The sequence below is a fragment of the Cygnus olor genome, chromosome 4, assembly GCF_009769625.2.
Source record: "Cygnus olor isolate bCygOlo1 chromosome 4, bCygOlo1.pri.v2, whole genome shotgun sequence".
Classification (NCBI taxonomy): domain Eukaryota; kingdom Metazoa; phylum Chordata; class Aves; order Anseriformes; family Anatidae; genus Cygnus; species Cygnus olor.
In genome coordinates, this window is record NC_049172.1 from 63835016 (window position 1) to 63861402 (window position 26387).

A 26387-nucleotide genomic window follows, 5' to 3' on the forward strand; every position below is an offset into this window, starting at 1 on the left:
GTGCTAACCAAGTTACCAAAAACTAAGTCTTTGCAATGGAAAAAGTAACCTCTTCTTCAATTCCATCGACCACTACAAGCTGACAAAATGGAAGCTTTGGGCGTGCCATGCTGAGCCTTACTAGTCTACTTCAGATTTTGATTTCTAGCCCCTTAAATAATATAGACATCTTAAAAAAAAAAAATCAGTTCTGAAACTCTGACCCTACACTTTTCACAAGTCCCCACGGGCATACTTGCTGCTTTCAAACCTAGACCATTATTTATGAGGAGAGGTCATTGCTTTAAGAAATTACAAATGCAATCCTTGCAGAGAGAGGTAATATATTTTTGTGAATGAATGTAGTTTAAAAAAATGTAAACATAGAAACATTAGGGTTGGAAAAGACCTCCAGGATCATCCGGTCCAACCATCCCCCTGCCACCAATGTCACCACTAAACCATGTCCCCAAGCACCACGCCATGGTTTTGGGCATGTAAGGTTCTACTCATGTACACAAGATATAACACAGCTTTGGTGCACAAAAACACCTTATTGCAAATGCAGAATTTTTATTTTGTATTCATTATCTAATATTGGCATAATAAAAAAATGTACAGGTTCATTTATTTATTAACAACAACAAAAATGAACACATCAAAAAAAAATCTGTCTTCATATGGATAATTTGATTTTTACTAGGCATTCATTTAAGGGAAAAGTAATGCAAGGAAACGAGGCACAACAAGGGAAAGTCCCCAAACTAGGTCACTTTATGAATGGGGCAAGTTACAGTGACAAAAGCACAAAACAGCACCCATTTCAGGAGCTTCTGCCAATTGAGTATAAATTCTTCACCTCTTTGCATAATGCAGAACTGAGGGTATGCTCAGGATGTATAATAATAGCATTGGAAGAAGAGAAAAATATTTTTTCTTAAGTTATACAGGAGTGGTAAAGGTGGTACATGTTTCTCCTTACTACTTGTCCTTGTTTAAGTGGACACCTGGTTCTACCTCATGGTAAGATTTGAGATAAACTATCAGTTTGCTAAGCACCTGAGCAGGACCTGGAGCTCAGTGTCATATCATAGCATGAAACTACAGGAAAATACCCCGGCTATTAGCAATTACAGCATAACTACAAACTTCAGAGGGATGAGGCAGGACCGATCTTTGACGAAATACTGACTGCAGGCAGGACTCGGCTTCTTAACACCGCCGCAAAAGGAAACCAAGGGCCAGACGCCTTCACAGCCCGTGTGTCAGGAGGTAACCGCAGCCGGCTCCATCTCTGCCCACCGCCATGGCAGTTTCCAAACCCAAAGGCAGGCTCTGCCCTCAGAATAACTTCAGACCAATGCCTGGTGTGCCCTCAGTAGCTATTTCTGGGACAAATACCCCCTAGGTGCCATGTTTAACCACACACCAAGAGCCAGAGGCCCATGTGGCACTGTGAGGGGAGCCGGTGACAAGAAGACGGGAGAGGAGCGAGGGCCCTGGTGACGGGGACTCCCTACCCCATGCTCCCCCCAACCTCCCTCTCCTCACAGCTCCACTTCCCACCACCCACCCGCCGTCCCCATGGCAACGCCAGCAACCTCCCTTCACAGGTCTCCCTATGTGGCTTCACCACCGCTCCTGCGCATGCGCCGCTCAGAATGGTGGCAGGAACATTAGGTGGAGCGACGAGGCCCGCGCATGCGCAACGCTCCGGGTGACGCCCAAACCCGAAACCGGGCACCGCCGCCGCGTGGCGCTCAGCAGCTCCCAAGCGCCGGGGCGGGCCCGTGCCCGGGCGAGCCGACGGCATTTCCGGGGGAGGGCGGGAGGGAGCGGCGCGAGCAGAGTTGACTATATATGGTCATAGGCAGCGGCGGGCGGACGGGCGGCGCGGCCGCTTCCTGGTTCGGGCCGCGGCGCTGAGGCGGCGGCGGGCGGGTGAGGAGCAGAGCGGGAGCCGAGCGGCCGCCGGTCTGCCCGCCTGCGCCTCCCTCCATTCCGTGCCCTTCCCTTCCTTCCTTCCCAGTGCCTCCGGCCGCGAGCGGACGAAGATGCCGTACGAGATCAGTAAGTCCCCGGCGAGGCGGAGGAGGGAGGGTGGGGGGCACCGGGGGACCGCCGGCAGCAACAAGTGACCGCGCCTTCTCTTCCCCCCCCCCCCCGCCTTCTCTCTCTGTCTCCCTTCCTTCTTTTTTATTATTTTTTCCTCAGAAAAAGTGTTCGCCAGCCTCCCGCAGGTTGAACGAGGCGTTTCCAAAATCCTCGGAGGTGATCCTAAGGGCAATAATTTTCTCTATACCAACGGAAAATGCGTCGTCATCAGGAACGCTGATGTAACGTATCCCGATTTATTTCGCTCCGTGCCCTAGCCCCGCTCGCTAACTTTCCTTTTCCTTCCCAGCCCCTCTCCTGTAGCAGCCCGGGCTTCCTTTCACGCTTAATTATCGCAATTGAGGTCGCGGCTCCGTGATCGGCAGCAGGGGGATAGGAAGGGTGCGTGACTCAGGCGTGCAGCCATGGGCAGCAGCTACAAAAATCTGTAAAAAAAATAAAATAAAATAAAAATAAAAATCATTATTTCCTTCCTTTCTCTGCATAGGATTTATAGAGCAGAGACTGGTATGTTCTGGTTGGCCCTGTTTATCTCCTTATATACCACTGTTAGGAAGTTGAGAGTTTTGTTGGCCTAATAAATGAAATCTTCCTTATTTCCTGTATTGGGCCTTTTGCTAGTAAAAGAAGCATGCAAATACTTGCAAACAACTGTCTTTAAGTCCATTATTCTGTAGCTTTTTTTCCCCCCCACCCTGTGAGCGTTCCAGGAATTGAACCAGTTATCAGGTACTTGACTCTATGGCAAGCTGCACCTTGAGCTCTCACCCTGCTCATGGGGAATTTTTCTCATTATTCGAATACTAGAATGCCCCAGTTAATGTTTTCAGTGGTGTTTTTGTTTCTCTTTACTTTGGTGATAACTAGAGTAATGTTAGATGAGTTATTTAAATGATTTCAAAGATGGCATCCCTTAGAGAAGTATGGAGGAAGCGCTACATGTCCAGGTTATTGTCTTGCTATTGGTTTTCAAAAATCATTCTTTACTTATAAGTAAATACTTGCTCTTTAGAAAAAATCAAACTCTCCCCCAGATTTAATTTCCTCTCTTACTGTAAACGTGGCTTGCAGTAGGGAGGGCTGCAAGGGGACAGATCCTACCTCTGGAATTTCTAGGTCTCCACGAGAGTGTATTTGTAGATGGCTGCTTCTGCTTTTGTAAACTGGATATTTTTTATATTTTCCTGATTCATCTCATAACTCCCACTGTATTCAGATGGTTCTTCACTATCATGTCACAACACAGAAATGCTAGTAAACACTTAATTGCAAATTTCTTGTTTGGTAACAGTTTAAATGCACTCACTGAAAAACAAATCCATGCTTGTACTCTGGTTTTAACGTCTCAGTATTTATCCTATAGTAATAGTGTTTCACTCTTGGTGTCAAGAAAAGTTCAATTTTCTGAAACCAGAACCCCCAGTTAAACACTATAATGGCATACAGTGCAATGAGAGAAGAGAGAAAAGCCACTCTGCTTACATTACAGTTCTTGCCCAAGATATGGATTGTGACCTCCTCCCTTGCACTGTCATTAGTGCTTCTCTGACCCTATTTTGGGGGGTTGAATTGGAAGAAAACAATTTGCTTTTAGCTTTCTGAATCAGCTCACTGAAGGTTTGACTGGTGCAAATGTTAGTCCCAGCATGAGACAGAATGTAGAGCACATTGCAAAGTCTGAGTACAAAAGTGAGGTGGGACTCTGGGAATTCCAATTTAGACTGTTTAAACTCTCAAGGGATGTTGAGAATGGAAGTCATAAACCCTTCAGTTTTATATTATTTATGCTGGCATGCAAATTTACCTGAACTGGCAAGTAGGAAGAACACCCACCTCTAAATCAAGAGCTGATCAGTGGTGATGAATATAGCCTTCAGGGTTAATATGTGAGCATGAAGTAGAGACATTCTTTAACAAGAAAAAGTCCTGGAATGGTGCTGAAGAAGCTCTCAGAGACAGGACTAGTGATATTTGTAAGGTTTCATACTTAATAAATAATTTATACTGTCTTCATGGGTCCAAGCCTACTTTGAAGCTTGGAACTTTAACTGCTTGGTTTCGTATGTGGCTCTGGTTTCAGTGTTCAAAATAAGCCACATAAGCTCTCTCTTCTTGTTGAATCTGGTATTAGGTACTGTGTTTGTCCTAGCTAGCAAACTTATCCAAAAACCTCTTTAGAACTGATTTTTTTTCTTTTCCTCGTGGTATGAAAGACACATGAGATTTTAAAAAAAATAAACAAACAGGATTTAAAATGGTAATTCTGACCTACCTGATATCCTGAATTTATTGACTGTATTTTAAATTTGGGAATTTGATCTTAATGGTGCATTTCACCCTCTCAGTCAGTCTGTAAGTTCAGTCTCATCCCTTTAGGTCCCTGGACTCTTGGAGAGTGTTGCTATAAAACAGCAGCCACTTATGTATGCCATTACTAACAGAGTGGGGTTGTTTTGAGCTCCTTGAACTAGGAGATGGTGCAGCTATAGCATAGGGAAAACATTATCGTGTATTGCTTAGCTAAAATCCCAGTTGCACACAAAATGGAGAATGACATGAGGATGCTGCAAATGCAGACAATTGTGACTTAAGTAAGGCTATAATGCACTCAAGCAATGTAAAAGCAGGAATGAAAAAGTTGCTTCTTGCATGAGTAAGCTATATTTTGTCTCCTGAGATGTAGCAGTACTGCAACAGCAAGAACTCATGCAAACAAGAGACTCTCTCTGCTTTCTAGCACAGAGCAGGTGTTTTAGTTTTTCCTGATTGGACAGCTGAATCATGCCACAACATCAGGTGGTTCTCTGGTTTGGTTGGATAATTCAGTATTTATTACAGCAGCTAAAATTGACTTTTGTTTTGACCATAGGAATAATGTTTCTGGAGCTGGAAGATGTCTGTTAACTGCCAGAAAAAGACCGCTCTAAGGAGTAGCGCATTACATTGTAGCTTAAGCAGTGTGTTTGGGAGATGTGCAGAATGTCTCTTCTGTTTATGCAGTTAATTTGAGAGCAGGCGTTGGAAGAATTCTTGTCTAGATGTTGTCCTTTGATTGGTGTGGCACCTCAGTAGTGTAACACCACTGATCTTATGAGACACAGTCAGTTTTATTATCCAGCCTGAAGCCTCTGAAAGCACATAAGACCGAAGAGATAAAACTGCGATGCCATGGCAGCAAATTTCTTTCAGAACTCCTGTACAGCTGTTGCTACTGGGGAAGACTTCCTGTGCTAGTCTAGTAGCTTTTAAACCAGATTTCAGTTGGCAAGAATGAGTAAGCCTTGCACAGCTCATTGGTTACTGAGTAATCTGGAGTGTGCGTACTGATGAGTAACGGCCATGCAGTATGGTTAACCATCTGCTGAACCTTCATACTCTACTATAGTACAACTTCTGGGTGTGTGTCCTGAAGCACAGCTCGTGTTTAGTGATCTACCTGGAGAGCTGTCTTACCTGGCCAGCCCCATAAAAAGGACGTCTAATGCTTAGCGTGCTACTTTGGAGAGGGTTTTTCTATTTTTCAGCAGATATTGAAGAGAGGGTCACAGCTAGTGTTGGCTGTCAGAGGAAATAATTTAACTGTGGCAGTTGTTAGAAATTAGCATATGATGTTTCAGTCATAACTGGACAGTAATTTTCTGCAATGTGCCCTGCAGTTTTCTTCTCAGTTGTAGACTATATCTTGATTTAAAGGACAAATTAGAAGAAAGAGCGAGAGGAGTGTTGGGAGAAATGATTTTTTTTCATGGAATGTCTGATTTTACTTCTGTGAAAACCAGGAAGTACTACCTAGTAACATTTTTTTCCTTTAAATTAGAATCCTGCAATTGCTGACATCTATACTGAGCATGCCCACCAGGTTGTAGTTGCCAAGTATGCTCCCAGTGGATTCTACATAGCGTCTGGAGGTAAGGTATTGATGCGCATGCTGGATGGGCTATGGGGGCAGAGCTGTTAAAGTGCTTGGCACAAAACTTACTGGCACAACAGAGGAGTTAACCTTTAAATGTATGTCCAAACTGTATGCAACCAATGTGACATGCTGCAATGAAATTAAGTGAGGGAGGAAGGAAGGACTTCTGTAGTTGTTCCTCTAGCCTCTTTCTAAAGCATTGAGTTCTGTTTCCTGCTTGGTCTTTTTAAAATTGGTGCTTAAATCAGAAGGAACCTGGAAATCAACTTTACAAAGTATAAAGTTAAAGAGAGAAAAGCTTGGTGTAATAAATGACATTTGTACATGCAGCAGAATGAAAAGTTATTTCTGAAATACGGGGCTGCTGTTTCTTCTCATTAATATACTTGGATACTTTAGGGGTGAGGGAGGGATTCTAGAAGAGTATACTCATTTCGTTTCCATAGCCCCTTTTTTCGTGACAGAACTTGGCAAGATTTAGCATCATTTTTCTTACAGTTGTAACACAAACTAAAAAAGGCTTTCACTGGTAAGTTAACAGGGAAAATGGCAGATTCTCAACTTCTGTGAAATATATGTTTGTGAATGAATATCTGAGAATGGGCAACATGAATTTCCTTCTGCGTGAATTTTTTGGATTATTAGTAAAAACGGCTGCAGTTTTTGATGATTTACAAACAAAGAACTAAACAATCCCATATTAACAGCAGCTTGGTTCAAATAATTCCTCCTTTTTCAGGAGGACTGGTGTACAGTTGAAGAATATTAACTTGCAACATCCATTTCTTAGAATTGTAATCAATTTGTATATTTAAAAAAACATTGCCATTGTCAATGAAAAACACTTGAGAAGCAACTAGTGGACCCAAATAGAGCAAAACCTCCTGATTTTAAATAATAGATCAGTTACTGTTGCTGAAAATAAACATTCTGAATATGTACCCCTTAGGGAGTCCAGATTTGTTTACACAAGTGTTAGTAGTTGGTGAATTTCTCATCAATTTTACAGGTAGAGCACTTTGAATTTGTAAAATATCTGTCCTTTCTTGCATATCCAAAAGCTGTATTAGAAAATGTGTCTTCTGAATACCAGGGGAGCTTTAAGAACACTGATAACACAGTCTTAGGTTTTGTATTTTTGTTCTTGTTCCTTTTTCCCCCTCCTTGTCTGAAGGAAATGAAAGCCAGGATTTTTTTGGCTCAGTCTTGTGTGTGGACCATATGTCAAACCGAGTACCTTCTTAAAATCCAGTTTGTATTTTTTTTATTCTACCGACTTGGTGCTGTAGGTTTGTGCTGTACTTAACCCTCAGGATAACCATTTATTTTGTTCTTGTGACACTGTAGATTCAGTCCTCTGTAAAATAAGTTTATATATGCCTAGCCTGATCCAGAAAGATGTCTTTCATTTGTGATCAGTGTAAGGAAGCTCCTTGCTTCTGGGGGAATTATTCATTTGGCTTTTTTTCAGACGTTGTTTGTCCTACCCCAGTAAACAAGCTTAGGCTGCAATATTTCCTTTAAAAACTGTCTTCTGTATATCACTGATTTTGAAGTTTGAACTTGAATTCCACTACAAAAGCATTCTCAGTGTAAAATGAAGGGTTCTGAATCTGTCCTTTTAGCAGAAGTAGAGGTGGTGAGTCAGTGGGAAGGTCCCAAAGATACAGGGATGCTCTATGTCCATGCTGTAAAGATGCACTGATACTCAAAAGAGCTCTGCTGTGGTAGAAGATATGCTGTTAACATGTAGCTTATTCTAAAAGGTGGCTTTTATGAAGGGTTCAGTGCGCACAAAATCTACTGTGTGGGCTTTGTTACAGATATGTAAACCTGTCTGTGCATGGAACAATTCTGCTGGTTGCAGTGTTGCACCACGGTAATTGCTTCTAAATGGAAGGAAGCTCTAGTTTTGTGTAATACTTAGAGGAAGTAATGACCAAGGCAGCTGGCATTATGTTGTCCTAGATTGTTAGGACCTGTTACATCTGCTGGTTGTGTCATTAATGTTTTGTGATATTTTGTTGGATTTCTTTGTAATACTCTAGAAACTGCATGTGGATACCTGCACAAATAAGTGCGTATGTGCTTTTGTACTGAAAAAGCATGCTGATGTGTGCATGAATAGAGCGTTATGGGTAGAGGTCTCTTTGTACCTCTAAATATATATACACCTTGTATTTACATGCAAAACAGGTTTGCTACAAAGGTGCAAAAAAGCTGAAGTGTGAATTTTAGTGTAACAGCCACTGTCCACCAGTTTCCTTTCTTATTGTAGTGTAGAGTGGCTTACTTTCCAAAGTAGCGTGTGTGAGCCATCTTGTAGTTGATGGAGGATTTTCATTTTTTTGGTAACATAGACATGTAACATGCAAATGCCTACCTTCTCTTTACTATGTAACTTTCCTCACATGTTCTCAAATTTTCTCACATGTTCTCAAAAGTTCTTTACATGCATTGTATTTATTGCAGCATGTCTTAAGCCTTAATATCTGGTTAAAAACATACATCAGTGAAACAGATGTAGTCTTCAGCATTCTTAAATCAAGGGATTTGTGGTCATTGCAATAGGATAAGATTGGTCCCTAGTACCAATGTTCAGTGTAGCTGAAAATTTGTATCCTGGCAGATTGTTGAGTCATGTGACTGAGTCATGCTGGAACAACGATAGTTATATTCTGTTTTATTATGGCAGATGTCTCTGGAAAGCTAAGAATCTGGGATACTACACAGAAGGAACACTTACTGAAGTATGAGTATCAGCCATTTGCAGGAAAAATCAAGGACCTTGCCTGGACTGAAGACAGCAAGAGAATTGCTGTGGTTGGAGAAGGAAGGGAAAAGTAAGTAAATTTTTTTGTATGTCTGTGTATTTATGCATATGTATTTGTGTGTGTGTATAAATATTCACACTGTAAACTTCTGTGATCTAGCAAAGCAGGTTCTTTGCAGAAAGCTTTTCCTTCTTCAGAGGAAGGAAATTGTGGCTTGTTCCCTCTTTAGACTTCAAAATGTCCCGTTCTGCAGCAGAGTTCTTTATGCAGTATTTGACAGCTGTAGAGCTACTTGGAAAATACAGTTCTGTTACAATTGCTTAGTTTAAATTGTGTGGGTTTGCTTATTTCTTAGAGGTGATATTATGTTAAATATCTGTTCAGTGTGACTCTTTAGGGATTTCTTTCTTTCCGATAGAGTAGGAAGGAAAAGCCACAAGTAGATTCTCTCCCTCTTCTTTCACCCCTCTCAAATTGAGGATATGATTGAATAAGACTACAAATAAAGAAAACCTTGTATCTGAATTTTCTCACCCGGCAACACTCCCATACTTCTAGGTATTACTATGTTGATTAAAATTGCAACCAGTTGTCCTTGTTTGACTAAATAAGGTGTCTGTTTCAGTCAGGTTTGTGTCCTTCCTTAATGTTTAAAGACTGGCAGATCTTTAAAACAGAGTCCAGACCAAGTAGTCTTATACCTAGATGTCTGAAAAATATAGTGTGGTCCTGTTCCCCACCTTCTGCACCATTTTTAAATGCCATCATGTACTATGTCCTGATATTGGAGAGATGTTCTTTGTCCCTGTCTGTCCCTTCACCCCTACCTGCCCCTTGGTAGATACTGTAGAAATTTTGTTCTTCTGCTTTAAGAAACTGGACTGTTTCATATTAGGTGTGTGTACTTCAAATCTAGAATTATGCTGAAGTCATTCTACAAAGCCCATTTTAAACAGTGATTTTCTGATAGCTTAATGCCATTGTACTGACCATACTAATTTAAAAAAACATAATTTAAAATAAGAAATGGCAAAAATGCTATTATAATAATTCTTTATATCTTTAAGTAGTAATTGTTGTAAAAGTGATGGTACCCAATCTGGGCTAAATTGTCAGATAATTCATCTGATGTTATTGTTATGCTAGCTCTCTGAGTTCTGTGTAGTGACTAGTTAGTTGGCAAAACTTAGTGTTTTCTTTCATAAACCAGTAGAGTTGCTGAAGAATATCTTCTGGATCTCTGAATTTTAGAAGCTCTGTACATAAAATGTTTGTCTGACCTTCTCAGCGAATGTCTCCTATTAAAGTCTAGGTTCTATCTCCAGCAAGATCTTAAATATCCTTCAGGGAACTGTGATGCGGTTGCATGAGATTAATGAGATGACCTAATTTCTTTGAGTGCACTCGAATCTGCTGTTTGCAGATGATCAAGGAATTAATCTAAATGTAACATTTATGAATTATACTTAATGTGTGCTTCTCTAACTAGATTCGGAGCAGTGTTCCTGTGGGATAGTGGTTCTTCTGTTGGTGAGATCACTGGACACAACAAAGTGATCAACAGCGTGGACATAAAACAAACAAGACCTTATCGTCTAGCAACTGGCAGTGATGACAACTGTGCTGCTTTCTTTGAGGGACCTCCATTCAAGTTCAAGTTTACACTAAGTGTGAGTTTTAAGTTGTGGTTACATTAAACTGTGTACCAAATTAACTAGAAGCTTTCCAACAAGCTTGCAGTTTTTGTCACAGCTAATTTTAATAAGTTCTTAATTCCCTCTTTTGAGCCACAGCTGGTGTCATGTGTCTGTCTTAAACCCATGTTTGTGTATAACTGAAGGCTTGACTCAAGCCTACAATCAAAACAAGTCATTGGGTAAGAAGAAAACCTGAAGCATTTTAAATGAATTTTGGCTTTACGTCTTCTTTCATAGCATAAGCAGTAGGAATTCTCATCAGCCCTTGTGATGCTCCTTGAGCTCTTCTTCCTGACAGAGAAATGCATAGTGTTTCTTAAGACTCCAAGGTGCTTGATTCAAGAAATGTGGTTGTGTGAGTGGAATTTCCCAATCTGCTTAAGAATGCTCAAATCTGAAATCCCAAGGCAGCTCTGAAAGGGCAAGAGGAGGTGTTTTGAAATGTAACTAACCACAGAAAATATATACCCAATACTTGTAGAAATCAGTTTTGTTTTTACATTCTTTCTTACTTTTTTATTGTACTAACTGAAATCTCATAACTGAAACAAAGCCTGGAACTATCACATTTAAGACATTCGTTGTTACTTGAGGCAAAAAAAAAAGCCAAGAACTTGTGTAGCTTTTTCTGATGCCACAAAATGTGTCTTGCCTCAAAAAAAAAAAAAACAGTATTGCAGAGATACTGAATTTTATTGGACTAGTAAATTCCAAATATTTAGTGGCTCTTTTTTAAAGACTACAGTAGTAGGACTTATGAAAATAAGTATGTGCTTTGAGTAAGCTTCATACATTGACTTTAGTAAGGATTCCATTCCAGTTCTAGAAAAGGAATTGTTTTGAGCTCTGCAATCCAATGAAATGATGTAGTTGCCTAATATATTTCTGAACTTAAGTTGATACTTACATTTTGCTAAGCTGGTTCTTCTGGAGCTGTGAGGTCTGAATTGCTTACCAGTGCTGCTCAGACTGGTATGTGATGGAGCCTTCCTTTTAAAGTGATATTTGAGTTGCTGTATGGGATTCAAGTACAGGCTGTTAAATGGCTTAGATTGAAGCTTGAGGTATTGGGGGGGAAAAGTATTTAATCAAAAAAAGTAGGTTAGAACCTGCCTTTTATAATACTAAAAATAGTCTTCCAAATCTCTTTGCATGGGAGCTTTGGCCTCATTGTGGTGCTTTCCTATTTAACGTGTGCTTTCTAGTTAACATTGTTCGAATAGTCTCCTGTTTGTAAGTGGCCTATTTGCAGAGCATACATCAGTCTTGCCTGGTTACTTCAGAGCTAGTATGACTGCAGTCTCCCAGAACTGGAATTCCAGCGAGCAATTTATTCTTCATTGCTGTGTTTTTTTTACAATAATAAGCATAAAATACTTTTCTGTGTGTAAGATTTACTTGGACAATGAAGTAAGTCAAAATTTAGAGAATGCTGCAGAAGAATTGACTGGGGGCAGGAATCCCATGATTGCATATAGGCTGCACCTGAGTTTTTTTCCCCCCTACATATCCCTGATACAGGGCTTACTCATTCACCTGGTATTGTGCAAGTGGTGTGAGCTACATCAATATCCAACAGTTTCTTCCCTGGGCTGTTGTTGATCCATATGATCATCTTCAGTTATATTCATATATTCAGAGGCTTGGTTTGCTCTTGAGAAACTGAATAGCCTGCTGTAGAGAATACTGCATTTCCTACATAACTAATTTATGGCTTGAATATAAGAGAACTTCATTGTTACTGGATTATCTCCTATGTAATTTGGTCTCTTCTTATTTTGTGTGCTGGTTGTTCTCTTTTCTACAGGACCATACGCGGTTTGTGAACTGTGTGAGATTTTCTCCTGATGGGAACAGATTTGCTACAGCTAGTGCAGATGGCCAGGTAAAACACAAGTAACTCTTTTCTGTAGTGACTTTTAGAATGAGAGATTTTCTTGTGCGTTTTCTTATTCCTGCTTTTTCTTATTCTGAGAAATCACTGATGTAAACTTATAGGGAGACACTAGAAAGGTGTAACAGCTGATGTCAGACCACTTTCACTTAGCCTTGTCCCTGTTCCATCTCCCTGGCGTATTACTTCTCTTGGAGATGATTTTGGTAGGAATATATCAGACTTCTGCAATATGTGCATCCTTGTTATGATCCTGAAAAGTCTGAACTCATAGATGGCATTGTAGCTCCATGTGGATGCCCTGCTGCTAAGGGCAGATTTAATAACATTTACCATAGGCTGCTCCTTCTATGTAGTAGATTTCCATGTTGTAGGCAGATACCCCTGACAGCAGTGCTAAGCAGCTGCCATCACAGCAGGAGTTAAAAATGTTACATCTCCCACAATTTCAAATGTCAGGATCCAGTGTACAGGGTGGCTTACTGTGCTTATTTAGAATTGTCACTTTATTGATTCAGGCTTAAATATTAAATGCAGGACTACTTGTGCCTCTTCAAAAATCTGCTACTTTATAAGCTGGAAAGTGTGCTTTGTAACAAAAGAATATGAGCAGTGCAAGTACCAATGTTTTAGTTCTTCATTGTTTTTTCTCCTGTTACCGCTTTTCTATTTGTGGTGTGTGTGTGCTCTTTTAAGATTTTCATCTATGATGGGAAGACGGGAGAGAAAGTGTGTGCTCTTGGTGGAGGCAAAGCTCATGATGGAGGTATTTATGCTGTAAGTATCACTTAATTTGTGCAAATGATCCATGCTGTTTCATTACGAAGTTCGTGGACTGTGAAGTCTTGCAATAATAAATGCACTTACTGTCTTGTGGTGGCATTTAATTTTACAGATTAGTTGGAGCCCTGACAGTAGCCAGTTGCTTTCTGCTTCTGGAGATAAAACTGCTAAAATCTGGGATGTTGGTGCTAATTCAGTTGTCAGTACTTTCAACATGGGATCAAATGTGTTGGATCAGCAGCTGGGTTGCTTGTGGCAGAAAGACCACTTACTGACTATCTCCCTCTCTGGCTATATTAATTATCTGGACAAGAACAATCCAGATAAACCTTTACGTGTCATAAAGGTAGGTGAAACTTACATTGTCACACCAGAGTCTCTGATAAATGGTTTGGTGATTGAAGTTGTCTAGGTGGAATAGTTGAGTGCTGAAAGATGGCTTTGTTAAATGAGCATTGCCAGACAAGCTATATGTGACTGACTATCACAAGTCACGTAAATCAAAAAGTTACAATGTTATGTGCAGTGATATTGTGCAAATATACAGACTGACTTGGTTTCAATTAAGGTTATCAAATTTTTCTTTTGTAGTAGCTTTAACCATTCTTCAGATGAGAGAAGAATACAACATAGATAGAAAACTACCAGTGATGTCTCAGTCAACCAGAGCCACTGTGTTGTGAACAAGGTGACTAGGGTTACTATACAAGTGAGCTTTAATTTTAGGAATTACAGAGTTCGCTGACACAGCACTCTCACGGGAGCTTACGTTTTTACATGAACTAGAAACAGATGTCCCAGATTCTTGCTACTATAATTCTGGCAGCTGGTGTGGGTGCACAACCACATCTAATCTTCATCTGAATCGTAAAGTGCTTGAAAAGTAAACTTTGCCTATGAAAAGACTGTGAAAGTATTTTGGCCTAGCTAGCAGCCTTAAGTAATAGGGGTATTCACAGTGCTTATTTTTTCTCCTTAATGGGTAGTACATGTAAATAGCAATACTGCAGTAGTAAAATGACTTCACTAATTAGTGGTTTGTATTCTGGGTGACCTTCAATGCTTATAAATGTTACTTTCTGAATAACCTGTAATTCTTCTCAAATAGATTTGAACTTATATATGGATGTTAAAGTGAAAAATTGCCTATCAATAATTATTGTCCTATTCACAGGGTCACAGTAAATCAATTCAGTGTCTTACAGTGCATAAAAATGGTGGAAAGTCCTATATTTACTCTGGCAGTAATGATGGTCATATTAATATCCTTTGAATAATAATGTGATACTTGTTTTAACCTTATAGTCTGAGAAAGCTTGTTAGGAAAAAAAAATGCTTCACCAAAGACAAAAATTATCTTTATTGAACACAATTTATATCTTCTGAAGAAACTTATTTTGTCTTCCCTGTCTTATTTTACTGTTTGTCTTTAAATTTGCCTGCTAAATACATGCCAGTTCCTAATTGCCAGTTCTCACTTCTTTGTAGTAGGTAGATTGTTAGAATGAAGAAGTAAATATACAAATTAGCCTCTTGTAACTTTCTGTATATAATTGATTACATGTGTTAAATATGTATTGCTGCTGCTTGCTGTTACATGCAGTAAATAGGTAGGTTTCAGCATGAGCTGGAAGTCATCTGTCTTGGTTTTTCAGATGTTCAGGGCAAGGAAGATGACAAACTCTTGTTAATCTCCCTCTGACCTAGTAACAAGCACTTCTTACAGCAGTTCTTCCCACCTGTATTCAGGTGACATTCTGTGACATACCAATCCTATTCTTTACTTGATATCCCAAATGTCACTAGGCTTTCTCAGTACTCAAGAGAACTTGTACTTCTCTTAAGATTCAATTCCAGTCCCTTTGGTTTCTGAATTAAAATGTTGGGAATGCAGTCTGATCCCTAAAGGGCATGGGTAAAGGGTGAGGCTGTGGTGTGTTTAGCTAAAAGACTGTTGGCTTTTCTTCAACATTCTGAAGATTATAAATAAAACTGCAGTCCTTCATCCAGCTTGCCATGATGCATTAAAATGGCATCGCATTGGCAGAAACCATTGTAAAATAAAGGACTTACCTCTCAGCAAAGCTCTAGTACAAACTGATAGTTCAAACTGATATTAATACTTCTTATGAGGGAAAGCCAATGTTGCAGGACTTGTAAATGTAATTGTTTTGAAAAGTATTTTGCATTCACAGACCTAATGCTAATTGTTCCAGTATTTACTATCAATTGTAAGAACTCACTTAGCTTATTACAGAACATCAGAATTTCATTTAATAAATAGTGTGAGGGATATTGAACACTGACATGGGTTTTCTGGAGAAATTGTAGAGACTCCATCGTTGGAGATGCTCAAAACCCAATTGAATAAGCAATCTGCTTTATCTGAACCTGACTTGAGCAAATGCTTGGACTAAACAGTCTCTAGGGGCTACTTCTGACCTCAGTTTTCTGATTACATAAGCTATTTAACTTCTTAATTGGGATATTTTTCTATATCTGACTGCGCTGGCGTCTTCAAATATTCCTTAATTCTGTTGTGTACATTATTGGGATTCGGACACTGGAGAGAATGATGGCTTTTCTGGGAAAGGCCATACAAACCAGGTTTCTAGAATGGCAGTGGACGAAATGGATCAGCTGGTCACCTGCAGTATGGATGATACTGTGCGCTATACTAACCTTAGCAAGAGGGACTACAGGTTAGTTAAACTGTTATCTTTTATTGTAATATTGAAGCCTTTTTTATTTTCCAGCAACCATTTTATTGATTTATATGGTATATAATTTTATGCTGCAATTTATTCAGGTTTTAAGTTACCATGGGAACTGTAGAAACGATTGCTGCACCAACCTTACTTTTTTCTGTGACAAGGGAAAATGCATCCCAGGCTTTTCACTTAGTCTCATCCCTTCCACAGGTTAGATAGATATTTGTCCTGTATCAGGTGGCTTACTTAGGGGATGGTGGGAAGGGTGTCAGTTTCTCTATGATTCATTAATACATAAGAATACTGTTAATAAGCAGCTTGTTAGGAAGGCTGGGATACGGCTGTTCCTTCATCAAAACTACAGTTGAAGGAAACAAAACTTTACAGAATTGTATTAAGATCACCTAGTTACATCCAGAATTTATACTCTAGTGTAGTAACATTGACTTTCACTTAGAAGGTATACTACCCAATTAAGATATGTTTGGTCTTTAGAATGTCAGTAAGGAAACTTTGTAGATTTTAATTTAAAACTTTTTAGGTATATCCATGAAGATCATTATTAGGTGATTATTTTAAAACTGATTATTCAATAATATTAAGTATGGAATATTTTTCTCTGTTTTGTTCCTTCCCGCTTCTCTACCCTACCACACCTTCCTCTAGTGGCCAGGAAGCTGTGAAAATGGATGTTCAACCAAAATGTTTAGCTGTGGGTCCTGGTGGCTATACTGTAGTTTTATGCATTGGACAAGTAAGTATTAACTTCTGGACTTGCAACACAATTGCTCTGTTCATAATGCAGTGTATGGTAACAAGATGGCTTCTAATTTGTTTAGTGTGGGATCATTAACAAGAGCTTTGGAGAACATAATTAAACAAGCCCTTGTGATAGCCTTGCCTTTTTTCTTGTACCAATTGAATGGTCTTATGTATGGATTTAAACTTCATGTAGTCCCTTGTGTGCATACATCTGAATTCGTTATTAACAGTACAGTTTTGTGCAGGAAGGCTGCACCGAGTCTAAGTTGAGATAGGGAGAAAAGAACCCTGTACACTTGCTGAATTGGAAGCTAAATAGGCATGTCTTGACTGTTGGTTGTAAGTGTGCCTGAAATAAATCCTCTCAGGTACTGATTGTAAAGAGGTTCTGATCTGCTGTCTCTTTCAAGTTTATTATGCTAGATTTCATTCTCCATACTCATTCTCTTTTTGGAGAGAGAAGGGGGGTTGGGGGGAAGAGGTGAAGAAGAGAGGGAGAGCAGAAAAGGGCAAGGCAATAAAGTTTAATTTTATTCTGTCATGTAACTCTGTTGGAGTAAGCGCACTTACCTCTATGTACTATGCTGGCCTTAAGAACGTTTCTGCTAGTACATAGGACTTCTCTGGTATATCTTTTTTTATGAGTGATTTTTTTTGTTGATTCTTTTCTAAAGATTATAGGGATTAAGCATTATGTTCATGCAAGAATATTAACTTCCAAGTAATGTTCTTGCCTGCTCTGTTCAGTGAGGCAGTTCTGGGGAAAAATTGCATCTTGCTGCTGCATTTTTTTGGCAACTAATCCAACTAATAAATTGGAAAAATGCTGTTCAGTGTGGATAGCTTGAATTTGCTTGTCAGCAGTATTCAGATCACAAAACTCCAGAAGGATTTGTATCATCAAGGCAATCATGTATCAAAGCCTGCTTAAATTCTAATGATTTCTTTTCCTTGTGTGGATACTTGTTCTATGCTTGAGCCTTTCATTAAGGTTGTCCAAACCTGTTTCCAATGTGAGTTATAATTCTAGTTGTCTGTTATATAGATCTAGATAGGAAATAGCCCTCAAAATGTAATACTGCAGTATTAATGTGCTGCTAATTTGGGCCTGTGTCCCTTCCTTTAATAGTGAACTGGGCAGGGAGTAAGCACTGCTAAAAATACTACTTTATCCACGTTTCTTCTCTGTTCTGACCAAGTGAGGTAAAGCTGAATGCAGTAGAGCATGCCCTGTGCTACCTAATGTAGAATGCTTAACCTGCTGTACTAGAGTACTTAGTCACCACACAGGCCCTTTTTAATTTTTAAAGGAGTGAATCAGTTCCCTCAGGATCAGAATATAGTAGACTTTTGAGCGGTCAGAGTGGATTTGTGACTAAGCAACATGGCTTAGTCATAGTTATGTATTGGGCGCTTGGAAGAATGATCTTAATACTTACTGATTTTTTGATTTGCAGATTGTCTTGATGAAAGATAAGAAAAAATGTTTTGCAATTGATGACCTTGGCTATGAGCCGGAAGCTGTAGCTGTTCACCCTGGAGGAGGTACAGTAGCAGTGGGAGGAACGGTAAGGTTGCACTTCTTACAACTGTACTTCTGTGACTACTTGCACCGGTAACAGAAGCCTTTAACAATAGTAGGTCTGTTGTGTTGAGAAGTAGTAGATGGCAGGTTGTAACAACAGCAGTGTTGTAATAAGTAACCTATGTGTAATTGGTATTCCTGGGGAATGAAAGCCCAGGTTCTTCCACCATTGTGACCAATATCTACTTCATTTTTTGCATCTCGTCTTCACTGTCTACAAACTGTTTTTACTCAGTGCAAGATTAAAGTAGGCAAATTCTTCAGTTCTGTATTCTAGACTTGTTGGACTGTAGTCAGTATGAATGACAGTTCTTTAAACTGTTTCTCAATATAAGCAGTACCAGATGGAATTGATGACAACCGTCCAGAAGCTCGGTGAGCCTTCCTGTTTCTACTGTACAGTGACTTTTTTGTACCTCCCCCTCTTCTCCACTTTTAACTTGCAGGATGGGAATGTCCGTTTGTATTCAATCCAAGGAACCTCTTTGAAAAGTGATGAGAAGTCTTTGGAAGCCAAAGGTCCTGTTACTGACCTGGCATATTCTCACGATGGTGCCTTTCTTGCAGTCTGTGATGCAAACAAAGTTGTCACTGTCTTCAGCGTCACTGATGGCTACGCGGTAAGAAAAGCTGCATCAGTTTTTTTGTTTAAAAACACATACTGGCATCTCATGTCTAAATCTGTTGTGATGGAATGTGTAGCTGGTGGGCCATAATTGTTAAATCACAAATGTGCACTTGGTGTTTCTGTGACTTTACCTGACATTTTGGGGTAGCGTTTCTTTTTACAGCAGCTTATGTGAAGCCATCAGATTGTTAGAATAGAGGAAATGTACAGCATAGGTTGATTACTAGGAAAATGCTCAAATTCAGTCTAATAATAAACAGATAAATGGAGTGGAGTAGAGGGGGAAGGGTCAGGTTTCCACAGGCCTAGGGGTAATGAAATACAAAAGATTACAGAGTATGCAGGTTCCTTATTTGGATCAGCTGAATCAATAACATGGGGTTTTTTTTGCTTGTTTGTTTTGCAAAACAAAAGTCAATGAATTGCGTGCATGTCAAGTAGAGAATTAGTGTGCATTTCTGTACAATAGATAAGAATGCAGGCCCAATTTGATGAGAATTCTGCAGTGCAATAAACTTTAATGAAGTGAATAAAGCAGACTTAACAATGTAACTTTGTTAGCTGTGGCATACAACTTTGTGGTAAGAACACCAAAAGGGATATATGGTAGGGCAGGGAATCTTGTGCCATTCTTCAATCTACTGTCCTTTAACCAAGAGCCAAGTAACAAGCAATTGCTGCTTCTCAGCTGAGTAGCCAATATGTGAATCAGCATTCTAAAGTCATTTTTCCAGAAGTTTACTGAAACCACACTGAAGTAGACAATTCAGGATGACATTCCAGAAAAACACTTCATTTTTTAAGTAAAAACTTAAAGAATTGTGCTTTTGAAAATATCCGAAGGGTTATTTTAAAGGCCTCTAAATAAAAAGAACTTGCTGTACATGCCCTTTACAGATCCATGTTTCATAGAAAGTCTTCAAATTGTTTACAAAAGGTCTGGATTTTTGTATACATTTTATGCCATTTATTTAAACTCTAATCAAAAGAAGTCAGCACTTGGCATAGGACATCCATCTGCACCTCAGATACACATTAAAATTATCATTGTTTGTTTGTGATGCTATACATTGAAAGCCAGTGATTTCCTGCAGTAGCTGGAACTAATGAAATGACGCTGTATCCCTGTTAACTTTCAAATAGGAACATAATGTCTTCTATGGACACCATGCAAAAATTGTTTGTATTGCCTGGTCACCAGATAATGAACACTTTGCTTCTGGAGGCATGGATATGATGGTATATGTTTGGACTGTAGGTGATCCAGAGACCAGAGTCAAAATACCAGGTATGTTTGCTTCAGAATTTAACTTCTGAAAGTTTCTAGTCTTACAATCCAACATGGTGCTTGTTTTCTAGAACTGGACAGTAAGCAGATAAATTGCTGTGTATGTTCCCAAGCTAATTTAGCCTTCATGTTAATCTCTTCCATATAACTTAGCTGGCTGTTTTAGCCATGTTCTGTTATGTTCTTTTATTATGTAGTCACAAAATATAGTACTAGTATTTAATGCAGCTGAAAATCACTTTTGGAATATGTGCTGAAGTTATTTCGTCAGCCCAGCCTTCCTAATTTTCTCTTATTTCTGACTGCCATACAGATGCTCACAGACTACATCATGTAAGTGGCTTGGCATGGTTGGATGAACATACTCTGGTAACAACATCCCATGATGCTTCTGTCAAAGCGTGGTCTATCTCCTACAATTGAAATAAGTCGTCTCTTTGGAAGGACCTAATCAGGGACTAGAACTACTGCAGCGGAACATAGCATTTCTCTTAAAGAATCTGTATTGGCCTCTGGGTCTGCTATCATATCCTCATATCTTTACAGGGTGTTCATATCTGTAATTAAATGTACTTTGAAAGCTTTAGCCAGTAACAGTTTGCACATGAAAAGCACTTAAATTATGTCTGGAGCTTAACCTTTGTGCTGAACATTCCAGAGGCAACAGCCTAGCAAGTTGGCGTGAAAGATTCAGGCGTGAAAGATTCAAACTCAATCACTTGTTCTTTTCTAACCAAGAAACATGAGACTGTACAGCATGAGAGTAATACTTCTCATTTTTTCTAATTACAGAACATTTCTGTACTAACGGTCATAGTAAGAATATTTAGTTGTGATCTGAAACCAATCAAGCTGTGTGCAGCTACTGTATATTGCTTTGCTTCTCTGTACTGCACCAAACTGTTGCCTCAGATTTTCTCCTCCAGATAACAAAATGGGGTACATACATAATAAACTTTTTATGTATTTCATGTCAAAGCTTTGTGGTTTATTTTAGGATGAAAGTGTGGGGTTTTGATGTACTTACTGTTGTGGGTATAATGTTTACAAATAATTGTTGTGGCAACTTCTTGCTTCAAAAACACATTTGTTACTATCATGGAATAAGAATGTCTAGTCATTTCAGTGTCAGAAAAAATCTGTTTCAAAGATTAAAGATATTTTCTGTTTGAAGGAGGAGAAGCATGTTAGTGTTCACAAAAATGCAGTACTTCTACCACCCTTTTTGAAAGTACAGGAATTAAACTAAGTGAAGCATTGTTGTGACTCAAAGTGCTTTTTAAGGAGATAGTGTTTACTAAGTAACTTCTATGCATCCGCATGTACAGAACAGTTGCATGTAAGCTGTTATCTAATGCAGACAGATCATGCTCTTGTGTTTGGTTCCCTTCTCGCACTCTACAGCACATTTAAGTGATTTGAAGTGAACAGTCCAGCCAGGCTGGAGGAGGGCACTGGTGCAATGTAGTAGGATTTGTTACCATCTCTATTGGCCAGAAGTTGGCGGTGGTGTCCAGAACCTTGGAATACTTTTTTTTCAAACTTTCCTCTAAGTCTTTATCACTGTCACCCCTCCGATATTGGTTTGGTTTTTATTAAGCTTTCCTTTCTGTGTGGATTTGTATGTTGTTTTTCTTATTAGTCATATTTCTAATGATTAATTGTACAGCAAATAAAAATTCTTTCACTGGGCCTTTCACTGATAACTTACAATGTCAGATGTATCATGTTATGTTTTTGTAAAGGGGGAACAAATAGTGAATGTTTATTTGGCCTTTTCCAAAGAAACTGTTGCCCTTTCTAGAGCTATCTATGTCAAAATAGAGCCTTCACTGTTAGGTTGACTATAAAATGTGTGTGGTAACAGAAGCCATTGGCTTGGCTGGACAAATTGTGATTACTTCAGCTATCATATCTATATTTTTTCTGCATTCCCTTTCCTACAACCCTGTTTTGTACAACCCTGTTTTGTCTGTGGCAGCTTATGGCAAGATGATCTACAGGCCTCATGACCCCTTTAAAAAAAAAAAGGGATGTGGACTGATTTCTATGAACTCAATTATTTTCTTCAGTAGTAGTTTACAGATGCTAGTGACTGTGAAAGGAAATATGAGATACTTAACAAGAGTATGAAGTTAAGGCTGTTAATAGGAATGCAATGACAAGAAGGAAAAACAAAACACTTTGCTCTATTAGAAGACTAGTTGTGATTTTTCTTTTTTTAATGTTAGTTGAAGCCCTGACCAAACATGGCTTCTCAAGCCCATTCAGGAGTAAAGGTTTCTGTTTCAAGCATGCATGCGCTTTAAATTCTAGCTGGCAGTTACTTGAAAGCAGGTTTCACTTCACCATGACTGGCAGCTTGCCTACTTTACAGTGAAAATGCGGCTTAATTAGGCCAGGGATAGATTTAGAAAACTAACATGACCAGCAATTCCTCATGAGGCTGTAGTGCATGGATTCTCCCCTCCCCCTTCAACATTGCCATTTAATCCTGTTTGCCTCTTCCATTTCTGCTGTGTTTGTACAGAACATTGGCCTTCCAAGAAGTTGGTCTATGCTCTCAGCCAGAAACTAGCAGCAGCTGTTCTGTGGAATATCACCAGCAAATCCCAAATGACATCTTTAATTGGTAATGGGTAAACGGAAAGGTAAAGGACATCATAAATCATTTGGACATGGAAGTGTTTATAGAAAGTGAGACACACGACGGTGAAACTATGCATAGACTTGCAACGTGTTGTGGCATGGCTCATCTACTAAATGATTAGTTTTTTGTTTGCTTGCTTTTAAGCATTATGGCATCTTTTTGGAGTGAGGGTAACTGCCTGAAAATTTTATTCATGCGATTATTGTTCTTAAGCAAAAAGCCAAAGCCATGGGATCCTTCAACCTGGAACTGAATATTTGAAGCTACGTTTCTAAGCAGAGAATCCAAGAATTTCTCCTGCTGCCCATATTAGTATACCACTGCAGATACTGTTTCAGGGTTGTGGCACAAGTAAGGATTTGCTGATCAAATCGTTTCCCAGTGATAAATTTAGCCATGGCTATCTCTATGATGAATGTGTACTGAGGAGAAAAAGGTCCCTTCCGTGTGCCCATGAGTGGGATGACAGTTCAACCGGCCGAACTGAGAACAAGTGGCAAGTTCTCAGATATGCAGGAACTGCTTGGGCTAAGAGAGCAAAGTTCCTTGGAGAGACTTGGGCGTGAAGCTAATTAGTGCAAGAGTAAGTGCATGTCTTTTGCATACCACAGAAAGTTCATTTGATTTTTTTTTTACTGAGATGAATTAAATCAGTTACACCTATTCATAGCACAGAGGTATTGGTGACAGGGACGCTGCAGATCCCCTTCATCTGGTCTAATTTCCTACGGGAAGTAGGGCTATGAGCAATAATACATCAGGTCAGCTGCATGTTTTGTTTTGTTTTCCTAGCCAAGTCATAGAAAACATACACCAAGGGAGATTACACAACCTCTTTGAGTTATCTGCTCCAGTGAAGTTTTTCCCAATGTCCAACCTGAAATTCCCAAGCCTCATTACATGGTGACTGTCCCTTTTTACGTGTTCTGTAATCAGACGTAGGCTGAACAGCATGGTAGTATTGCCTCCCTGGAATAATTTACTGTTACTTCCTGGCCACCAGATGGAAGTTCAGTTATTGATTGCTGCTTAGAGCCCAGCGGTCCATTCTTCCAGCCCACATACCTCAGTTTTTAAGTAAAACTGCTGGGGGATGAGGTGTATGAATAAAGATGTACTGTATTTGCATGCTGATGGTGAAACACCTAGCTGTCAAGTGTGATTTGCCTATGGCAAGTCAGGGTAGACCATTTCTTTGTCCTGCAAGTATTTAGGATTGAACTTCAAGGGGATGTGCTCCTTCAGCTGTCCAGGGACTAGTGAAAGCTAATGAGCCACTAGTGCTCTGGATCTTCCTTTTATTCAAGGTTGTACCTGGGTACATCAGCATTTTTCCAGTCATCAGGCCCCTCCCATGGTGAACATGCTTTTTTCAGGGATGATAGGTAACTATCTTATAATCACACTGGCCAGCTATCTCAAAAGCTTTGGGTGAGTCCCATCACAATACTATGGACTTGAATGCATCCAGTTTGTAGGTGTTCCCTAACATTTCTTCCTCCAGACATTTGCCCCTCTCCTCTTCAAATCACATTGGTATTGGAACAGGGCTGTCTGAAAAACAAAGCCAAAAAATGTGATGAGTACCTGAGCCCTTTCCTACATCATCTAGTGCTAGGTTACTTTACCTATTTAACAACAGCCTCCCAGCTTTCCTTGAAATATTCAAAACATAAAATTGGTGTGTGCAGTTATATCTGAGGCATTCCAGTATTTCTCTTTTAAAACAAAGACAGGAGAAGAAACTTTGTTAATTTTTTGTGGCCTAGTTGCCTGGGTCTTGCAGGAAATGCATTGAGTTTGAGGAGTATGCCTCATTTTCAAACTTATTTTGAACTTCTGAAATACTTAATCATGTAGCTGCTGTAACAATTGCAGCCTGATGATGGGAGGCTTGCAGGTGGCTGTAGGATCTTGCATCAAGTTGTATAGGTTGCAGTTCACACTAGCTCTGTATAAACTAGGCTGAGAGAGAGAGTTACAGAAGAAAAGCCAAGAATAGCTGTTTTCTTCTGCTCTATAGGTTAGCTGGCTACTAAGCGTATGTCCTATGTAGTCATGAACATCTACAGTAGGGTTATTTGCTGTGGGTTCAAACCAGCCAGCATGCACTGTGGGGAGTCAGCCCTGAAATGTCCGTGACTCGGACTGGTTAGTTCTGATTTCCCCTAGAGAAAGATAAAAGTTGTGAAGTGCGGCTTATCTGTGATGCCAAGAGGAATTTCTTCTTGGATACCCAGAAATGCTTGTCAGTCCAGATTGCCTGGTCTGCATGATTTACGGCAAGTCTGTTCCACATGAACAAATGAGTCATCCATATTTAGCAACCCCTGAGAACATGGCTTATCAACCTCAGTCAGGCTGAGATGTCAGGGACTCAGACTACCTGAGAGCTCCTCGATGTGTCAGCCAGGCCCCAGTGCTTGACTGTGGATTTGCTTTGCTCTGTAACACTTGCATAACATTAAAATTGGAAGGGAGGGGTGTCCTCAGAGTAACAGTACCCTGAAGCAAGCATAGCCAGGGGTGAATAACAGGCATTTGTGCTGTGATTCACACGCTCTGATCATAGGCCAGAAGTGATTTTTGGGTTGGCATACACAACCTGTGTTTTCTGTAGCTTTTTGTTTTTATGCAGTCTGTAGCCTGTGCATGGCCCGTGCAGCAACTTGCTACTTGCTGCACCATGCTTCCTCTGCACACAGCACGCTCACCTGCCAGGGCAATGCTGGGTTGCTGCAGCTCTGCAAAGTTCTCAGCATCACTATCAGTGCAGAAACTGTGGTCGTGGTGACTGTACCCAGCCACAACCCCACAAGGCAGGAGTAGTGGTGTGGGATGGGGAAGTAGTATGGAGAAGTTGCTACAGCCAAATAAGTTGGTGCAAAATACTTAGAGACAGTCTTTCAGCAGATTTCTCGACAGCATCTATATGGAGATGGAAAGAGGCCCTTACTGCTGAGTTTTGCTAATAACCTTCATGGAGAATCCCGTTCCAAGCAGTTTAAAAATCAATCAATCAATAAATAAATAAATAAAAAATCTTTGATGCAGATTATGCGGTACCTCAGTTTACAACCACAGCAACACCTGCATCATAGAAAAATGTAGAATGGAAACATCAAGGTAAGGAAGGGGTTAAGACATCTCATCAGATCATTCATGGTTTTTAGATTTAGACATTAAGAATGACAATGATCTTAAAGTGCCAAATAAAAAGGACTAGTTAGTAGTTACATCTTTGCAAGTAGTAATTCCTATGTTATAGGGTGTTATTTAGTCCCTAGAGCTGCTCTACACAAAGGAGAATGATATTTTTTAGTATTAGAAGTCATAAAGGGTCAAAGAACTTTTTGACAGTTATCTTTGGTAATGTGGTGCATGCATTCCCTAAATTACTAGATTTAATCCTGGCAGCACTGCGAGGAGAGGCACTTGCTCTGTGTCAGCCCTAGCCCAGGAAGGAGTGAACTGCCAGGAGGGCAAATGCTGTGACCTGCCAGGACACGGCTCTAGCACCAGGTGGCAGAGTAGCACTGGCAATTGCATCTCCCACTTCTGCTTTTCCACCTGTTTCCAGCGGATTGCCATATCCCCACTGACACTTC

General features: G+C 39.8%; 1 protein-coding gene across 1 annotated transcript; it reads left to right on the plus strand.

Moving 5' to 3' along the window:
- The first annotated feature begins 1737 nt into the window (after positions 1–1737).
- WDR1 (WD repeat domain 1) lies at positions 1738–21102 on the plus strand. Its single transcript, XM_040556810.1, has 15 exons — positions 1738–2049; positions 2194–2315; positions 5912–6002; positions 8703–8850; positions 10271–10451; positions 12286–12363; positions 13069–13149; positions 13268–13501; positions 14330–14417; positions 15701–15857; positions 16533–16620; positions 18086–18196; positions 18660–18833; positions 19985–20129; positions 20443–21102. The coding sequence occupies exons 1-15, from the start codon at positions 2034–2036 to the stop codon at positions 20550–20552; spliced, it is 1824 nt and encodes a 607-aa protein (XP_040412744.1). The 5' UTR covers positions 1738–2033; the 3' UTR covers positions 20553–21102.
- The last annotated feature ends 5285 nt before the right edge of the window (positions 21103–26387 follow it).